The following is an 8679-nucleotide window of genomic DNA, read 5'->3' on the forward strand; positions in this document are numbered from 1 at the left end:
ATTAATTAAATATAAATTTTTAAAAAGAGCCATACTGGATATATTATAATACCTCATTTCAAATTGTACTACAGAGCCACAGTAACAAAAACAGCATGGTCCTGCACAAAAACAGATACATGTCAATCAGTGGAATAGAAAACTCAGAAATAAATACACATAGTTTATAATCTCCTAATTTTTGACAAAAGGGGAAGAAAACATCCATTGGAGAAAAGACAGCCTCAACAAATCGTTCTGGAGAAACTGGATATCCATATGCAAAGAATGAAACCAGGTAATTATCTCTCACTCTCCACACACACACACACACACAAAAAAAATCTATTCAGGGGCAGGAGAGATGTCTCAGTGGTTAAGAGCACTGATTGCTCTTGCAGAGGACTTGGGTTCGATTCCCAGCACCCACATGGCGGCTACGAACCATCCTTTACTCCAGTTCCAGGGGAATCTGAAGCCCTCTTCTGACCTCTGCAGCATTCACATACATGCAGGTGATACACTCATACACATACAATAAAACTAATAAATAAAGTATTTTTAAAAATCTATTCAAAAGGATCAAAGACCTTCTTATAAGACCTGAAACTTTGAAACTGTTACAGGAAAATAGGGGGAAACACTTCAAGGTACATGTGTCAATCTCATTGACACAAGAGATTGCATAGAATTACAAACTCTTTCACAGCAAAGGTAACAACCATCAAAGAGAGGAGACAGCGTGCAGAATGGGAAAAAATCTTTGTCATCTGACACGCGATTTATATCCAGAATATATGAAGAACTAAAAAAACTAAATACAAAAACCCCACAATCTAATCAACAAATTGGCACATTCTTAAAAGAAACCCAAACGTTCAATAAGTACATGAAAAAAATTTCACATCCTTAGCAATGAAGGAAATGCAAGACAAAACCACATCAAGATTCAATCTTACCCAAGCATAACAAATGCCAGCAAGGATGTGGGGGAAAGGGGAACACTTATACACAGCTGCTGGGATTGTAAATCAGTACAGCTACTATGGAAATAGGTATGGATGTCCTAAACAATAGTGGTGCACACCTTTAATCCCAGCACTTGGGAGGCAGAGGCAGGCGGATCTCTGTGAGTTCAAGGCCAGCCTGGTCCATATAGTGAGTTCCAGGACAGCTGGGGCTACAGGGAGACCCTGTCTCAAAAAGACCAAAAAAAAAAAAAAACTAAAAAAAAACTAAAACTAAAAATCATATAGAACTACTATATGATCTAGCCATATCTCTTCTGGGTATATACCCAAGGAAATCTAAGTCGGCATACAGCAGAGGTCCCTGCACACCGTATCCATTGCTGTAGTATTTATTTTAGCCAAGTTATGGGATCGATCAGCCTAGGTGTCCATCAGCAGATGAATGGATAAAGGAAACGTGGCATGTATACACACTGGAGTTTAATTCAGCCACAAAGAATGAAATGATGTCATTTTCAGGGAAATGGAGGCAACTATAGAGCTTTATGTTTAGCAAAAGATGCAAAACCACATGTTTTCTATCATACGTGGAATACAGATTTTTTAAAAAACAGACAAAAATAGAAGGATGACTATTGATGACTATTTGGGAAGAGGAGGGTGATCAGCAAAATCGGGAGGGGGACATGAGAGGTTAATGAGGTGAAAATTGCAAAGTGCACGATACACATGCATGAAAATGTCATAGTAAAACCCACTATTTTGCACACTGAATCTACACCAATAAAAAGATTAAATGATCTTAAAGAAAAAATCTCAAAACTCGGATATTTACTCATAACTACAGCTGTTCTGTCACCTTTTTGTAGGTGCTGGATCTCAGATATGCCATCTTGAGACTGGAGCATGATATATCTGCTGTCAGAAGCAAGCTGCTTTGGAAACAGCTCCAAACTAGAAAACTTTTTTTTGAAGGGTGGGAGGGGTAGTGTTTTCTGAGGTCAAAGGTCAGCCTCAGGTCATTCTTCAATCATCAGCCACCTTTAAACTTTTATATTTTGAGACAGGGTCTCTCACTGGCCTGGAGCTTGCCACGTAAGCTGGGCTGGCTGGCCACCGAGCCATGAGATCCACCTGTCTTTCCCTCCCTAGTGCTGGGATTGCAGGCACTTGTTTTTTGTTGTTATTGTTTGGCTGAGTTTTTAAAAATATTTTCTTTATTATTTTTATTTTTTTATGTGTATGCGTGTACTGCTTGTATTTATGTGAGTGCACTTGTGTCGTGCAATGCTGCAGAGGTCAGAAAAGGGCTTCGGATTTCCCTGGAACTGGAGTTAAGGATGGTTTGTAGCTGCCATGTGGGTGCTGGGAATTGAACCCGGGTCCTCTGCAAGAACAGTCTGTGCTCTTAACTGCTGAGCCATCTCTCCAGTCCGTGGTTGAGTTTTTTTGAGATAGGGTTTCCCTGTAGCCCCATCTGGTCTGGAACTCACTATGTAGATGAGGCCGACCTCCATCTCACAGTGATCTACCTCCCTCTGTCTCCCAAGTACTGAGATTAAAGGTGTGCGCCAACATGCCTGACTACACCCATTTTTTAAAATGTGGATTCTGAGGACTGAACCCAGGTCTTCCTCCTGCTTGTAAGGTGAGCACTTAACCAACCAAGCCATCTCCAGTCCTTGCTTTTCATGTTAAAGTTATTTTTAATCTCTTAGTTGTTTCAGATGCCTTTGAAAATGTATTGAGATAATTATATTTGGTAAAATCAATAATGTGAAAGAAACATTAAATTTTAATAACTGTATTGGTTAATGTAAGATCCAGCACCAACATGCTAAACTCTCCTGACAGAGCATTGGAATCAAACATTCATGTAATCAAGTTTGTCCTAATGTTGCTAGGACTAAAGGAAAGGCTTGTAACAGCTAACAGGGCTTAATCTACGCCAAGGCACCACTGAATGCTCCCAACAACCTTCGAAGAGCTCGCATCATCATTACGCAGGTGAGAAAACTGAGGGACAGACACATTTACTAACTGCCTAAGTCATACAGCTGGTAAAACACGCTGGTTTTAGAACCCAGGGCCTCTGACTCCAAAGTCTATGCTTTTAACACTACCTTGGAGATGAAGAACAGTAACATTTCATACTGAAGTGAAAATGAAATTCTGTTCCAGAAATCTTGTTCATTCAACCAGTGCAAAGCTTTGTTTGCTAAACTAACTAAACTCCAGTTCTTCAGAGGCCCAGTAATTTCCATTACATAGTAACTAATCTAAGAAGAGCCTACTCAGAAAGGAAACATCCTCAAGTTGGGCAGACACTAAAATCCACATTGTTTGTTTGTTTGTTTGTTTGTTTGTTTGTTTGAGACAGGGTCTTCTGTGTACAAGGCTAGCACCAGATTCGCTAAGTAGTTCTGACTGGCCTTGAACATCCTGGCCTCCACCTCCCAAGTGTTGGGACTGGTTACCTTGTCTCTGAACCTTTCACATCCCACAGGAGATGTTCATACAGGCAGGCCAGGCCCTACTTGTGCAGGCACCGTACCTGACCGTGCAGTTTGGACTCCAGCACCAGGCTCCATAGGTCTGCTATGGTGATGGTGTGGCCCTGCTCCTCCCGCAGCTTCAGTGCCCTGTGATAGCTTGCCAGGCGCTCAGGGGAGAATGCTCTCAGCAGGCTCTTGGCCACATGCTCCCTGGCATGGTTGATGGGTCCCTCGAGGTCCCTCTGTGACCACTCTGGGTCCTGGTACAGGTGGGCCATTGTCCTGGGGACACAAGGGGACAGAGGCTGGGGCCCAGCATGAGCTCTGCATCTTCCTCCTTTCTATCTTCTCCCTCCAGGATATGATGCTCCTGCTGCTCAGGCTCAGCCTATCTGGAAAAGGATCTTATGACTTTCTTCTAGACCTGGCCTGTCTGGCACAAATATGAATTGTATAGGTTTGCTGTGGTTTTGGTTTGGTTAGGTTAGCCTTGCTGGGGATGAATCAAGGGCCTCATACATGCTGGGCAGGTGCTCTGGGACTGAGTTACACCTCCAGCCCATATATAATAAGCCCATAATTTTTTAGTGGCTACATTTAAAAAGCACAAAAAACATGAAAATTAGCTTTAATAGTATATTTTTAAATGTACTATATTAGCATTCAACATGCAATCGATGTTATTGATATAATTTGTATTTTTAAGACAAATCTTCAAATTTTGTTATGTATTTTATATTTATTGCACATTCTAATTTGAATTAGCCATATTTTAGGTCACTAGCCATTGTTAGCTAGGGCCATGACAGTTTGTGAAGCTCCTCCATTTTGCTTGAACCTTGACAATCCTGGAAACTAAAGTAATTTGGTTTCCAGAACTAGTGCAACTTGTTTCTGTAGAATTTTGCCTTTCTACCCTGACCCCCAGAAATGGCAGCCAGGAGAGATGTTTATCCATCACCTGACAGTCTTTCACGCATCACTCCCTAGTTATCCATAGCAACAGCCAACTGTGCACCAAAAAAGGAAACTTTTCAATCTTCCCTTGTAACCTGTGAGAAGGGACTCCCACTCTCCACATGGGCCTGAACACTCTTAAGAGCCCCTACCATGCTGTTGTCTGCTTGTTTGTGGCGTTAATAATTTTTCTAAGAAAAAAAATTATTCTGCCGGGCATGGTGGTGCACACCTGTAGTCCCAGCACTTTGGAGGCAGAGGCAGGCCAATCTCTGTGAGGTCAAGGCCAGACTGGTCTACATAGTAAGTTCCAGGCTACAGGGACAACCTGCCCCCCAAAAACAAAACAAAACAAAACAAATTCTTCTAAGAAGTCTCTTACCCTCAAAAGAATAATCCTCCTCAGTGTCCCCCTTGAACCACAAACCCGAAACCCTGCAGCCATATACAGCTAATGTCTACTATGCTGAACAGCACGAGACTCCACTTCCACCTCAATGGGCCTGTCTTGAAGCCATTTAAGGCTGACTGTGCTTATCAATGGCTAGTGCCTAAACTCTGAATGTACCCCTGTTTTACCCCCCTTAATGTCATGCATCAGTGAGACCCAAAGGAATGAATCTGTAACAGTGAAATGGCCCAATTCATTTTAAGGGAAGGAAGAAAGGTGGCTAGAGGAGGCTGGGGGGTACGCAGTTTATCTTTAGGTATAAAGAGCATTCATTCTCTTTTCTTTTTTCCTTTATTTTTTTAGACAAAATCTCACCTGGAACTCATGGCAGTCCTCCTGCCTCAGCCTTCCAAGTGCTAGGATTACAGGCATGGCTACCAAGCCCAGCTCAGTAAAATAGCATTTCTTGACCTCAATTTCCTCACCAGTACTATATGAACAAGAAAAGAAACTCCCTCAGAAAGTGGTGTGAACATCATCTAAAGCAAAACTGTGATGCCAGCTGGATGGAGGTCCTAGTATGGTGTCAACCCTAGGCCAGTTGCATGCATGGGCTAACCCAGTGCCGACCTAGGAATGTGTGCTCTTATCGCACTTGTTTTGGAGATAAACCAACTGAGACACAGAGAAGTTACTCAAGCCTGTAAGTGGATGCTAAGATCAAACCCAGCCCCTTCCAGATGCTTGGTGTCTAGGAAGGGACCTCCTGCCTGACCAGGATTCTGGCAGGACTTCTGTTTATACCTGCTTCTTCTTTGGAGAAAGCCGCTTGGCCTCCATTAGATCATACCACTTATGCCCACATGGTACCCCCATATAAAGGCCCCCTGTGGCATCTACTGTGCCCCACTCTTGGCCGTGGTCATCTCTGCTGTTCCAGCCTCCATGGTACTTACCACGTTGAGCCTGAGATGCCACTGAAGTAGGTCACACAGTCCAGGAGGCCCAACTTCTGCAGCGCCAATAGGTGACCATAAAGTGAGATCATGGCCCGGGCACCTCCTCCCTCAGCCATTATGCCCACAACAGGGACCTGAACCGCACAGAGATGCAGGCTGTTTAACAAGGATGGGGACAAGCTTCCTTCTGTCTTATTTGGGGGCCCAGCCTGTTTTCTGTCTCCAGCCAGGGGCCTTGTGGACAGGGGATGATGGAGTTACCATGGTTAGAAGGGACAGTTTTCAACCCAGGGAACAGCCCCAATAAAGAAGAACCCCATCCTCCCCAACACTCCCACTCCCTATTCTCTGCTGTCTGGCAGTCTCATGGGCATGGGCCAGCCCAGCTTATCTATTCACACATCCCTGCTATACAGACCTCATCTTCCTTCAAGTCTCTGTCCAGTTGCAGGGCCTGCTTCAGAGCTGCAGCCACCACCTGCTTCCTCTTGCTCAGGAAGGCCTGCTCCTCAGGGCAGAGCCCATAGCCCAGTCGCACAGCCAGCTCCTTAGGACTAGGACAGTGGAGGATCCAGGGGTTGGGGGAAAAACACATGGTTCACTCGTTTAGGTGACCAAGCTCCCAGTGAGATGCCAAAGAAACTTCCTGTTCCAACCCCAAGAACCATCCATTTCACAGCAGTTCCCCTACCCCATGGCCACCCCTCCTTGCTCCACAGATATGAATATCTCTTACCAACAGTCTGCCTTGAGCTGAAGCTTCACTGGGGCCTGGAATCAAAGCAAGATACTCTGTTCAGAATGTCCTAAACACTGAGGGAGACAATGGGTTTCATGGGGGCCTGGGCCACCCCCTTTTTCATTCCCACTGATATTTCTCCTCCAGTTGAGGCCACTTACATTTGTAGCAGGAATATCTATGGTCACGTCCTTTCCTGTGGCTAGGGACCTCAGGGGTACACTGAAATGCCTGATTGAGGTATTCGAGTTCCAGACATTGCCGCTAGAGCTCTGGAGGAAAATATTCAATCAACAAATCATGGGTATCTAGGCTGAAAACAAGACAGCTCCTCCATGATAATACTAAATGAATCACAATAATTACAAAGTAATAATGGCTACTACTTCATGCAAAGACATTGTTCCCACTGGATCACATATATCAGTATTTAAAGAGATATCAGTAAGTGCTGTGAAGAACACAGTAGTGTGATAGGCTGTTGTCATCAAAGGAAGATATGAGACCTGTCTGAGATGGGAGTTCATGGAAGACATCTCTGAAGAGGTGTTGTTTGAGCTAAGCTAAGGAGGAAAAGGAGGAGAAGGAGGAGGAAGAGGGAAGAGAGGTAGAAGAAGGAGAAGGAGAAGAGGTAGAACAAGAACAGCCACCAGAGGAAGACCTGGAAAGCATTTGGCATGTTGGAAAAGGAGGAGACAAGGACGGCTGGAACAAAAATGAGCCCACAGAGGATGGCGGGGCCAGGCTGTGTGGGGCATGTGAGCACAGACATCAGGTTTTAGTCTACAAATCCTCCAATGGAGGAGCCCTCGGATGGTTCAAAGAGTGACACAGAGTAGCAATCCTCAATGAATCCTGTCTTCCAAGAGTGTGTGGCCTAACTGAGACATACTGACAAGGACACAGGAGGCCTGGCTTTGATAGGGGAAAGGTCAGGGAGCCAAAGGCTGAAGCTGGGAGCTGGAGAGATGGCTCAGCTGTTAAGAATACTGGCTGCCAGAGGTGGGTTGTCCCCTATGAGCTGTTGGCCTGAGGGACACTAGAGGTCCCCAGAACAATAAAGGCCATTGCCAATAATGTTGGTTGCACACCAGAAGTGGATGGAAAAACCCTGTTGCTGACGACACTGCATGATGTGAGTGCAGTAGAGGAGAAATCCAGCTTGGACTAAGCTGGTAACTCCCTGCCACTGGATGGGTGGCTTTCATGGTGCCAAAAGGCAACATGCAGATGACTGGGGGAGAATCGTCCCCTATAATTCTCCTCAGTGACAGACCCCGCATATCGCAATACCAACACACCAAATGAGATGTTACTGCTGGTGCAATAGTGGAGTGTCTAGTGTATGTACAACCAGCAAATTTTCGATTGGATATAATGTCCACTCCTAGGGGTAGAACACACATCTGGTACTGTAGACCCAGCCACCCCCCTGTGGCAGGAGAGAATATAGGCCAGTGGGAAGTCACTGCAATTGCTTTGCTACACCCATAGGTTATAGCAGTCACTGTTTAGATGTTTTTGCTTCTTGCTATGTGTGTTTTTATAGTAGATGGAATCCCACTGAAACTGGCCAACAGCCCATGGAAAACAGATGATGTAGAGACCCGAAAGTTCAATGCCTTGCTACAACAGGAGGAAGATCATCCCACATCTACTACCCTCTCTAAGGCTCAGAGACTTTTGCAGAAGAGGTTTCCAGAAAGAATGTAAGAGCCAGAGGAAGGGGTAGAGTATTAACTGGAAATCTCCTCTGACCACTATGCGGGCAAGTTATAGTCACACTTCTTTCCCACACTCATCAAGGAGTCGAGGGGGGAGTCAGTTACTTCTCCCACCCAATCAGTCGACCTTAGCTGCATGTGGGGGGAGGGGCAAAGGATATATAACCTGAGAACACCAAGAGGTACCTCTCTCGCCATTTTGTGCTGCTGTCAGGAGGTCACAGGATCTGTATTTGAGTATGGACTTTTGAGCGCAGCCATAAATGTGGGGATCCCACTCTTCTGTAATTAATTAAATACCAGCTGCTCTTGCAGAGGACCTGAGTTCGATTCCCAGCACCCACATGGCATCTAACAACCATCTGTAACTTCTGTTCCAAGGAATCTAATACCCTCTTCTGACTTCCACAGGCATTGCACAACACAGGTGCACTTACACACATGCAGGCAATACACTCATACAC

At 44.8% G+C, this 8679-nt stretch overlaps 1 protein-coding gene across 1 annotated transcript in view; it reads right to left on the bottom strand.

Moving 5' to 3' along the window:
• The window catches only part of Pla2g4d (phospholipase A2 group IVD), a 50753-nt gene that overhangs the window by 14984 nt on the left and 27090 nt on the right, over positions 1–8679 (bottom strand). The window contains exons 10-14 of the mRNA XM_008846812.2: positions 6653–6763; positions 6489–6523; positions 6171–6306; positions 5750–5886; positions 3505–3727 (exon numbers count right to left, since the gene is read on the bottom strand). Coding sequence (XP_008845034.2) covers positions 3505–3727; positions 5750–5886; positions 6171–6306; positions 6489–6523; positions 6653–6763 — 642 coding nt within the window. The remainder of the gene's footprint in view (positions 1–3504; positions 3728–5749; positions 5887–6170; positions 6307–6488; positions 6524–6652; positions 6764–8679) is intronic.

The sequence above is a fragment of the Nannospalax galili genome, unplaced genomic scaffold, assembly GCF_000622305.1.
Source record: "Nannospalax galili isolate Female #2095 unplaced genomic scaffold, S.galili_v1.0 scaffold342, whole genome shotgun sequence".
Classification (NCBI taxonomy): domain Eukaryota; kingdom Metazoa; phylum Chordata; class Mammalia; order Rodentia; family Spalacidae; genus Nannospalax; species Nannospalax galili.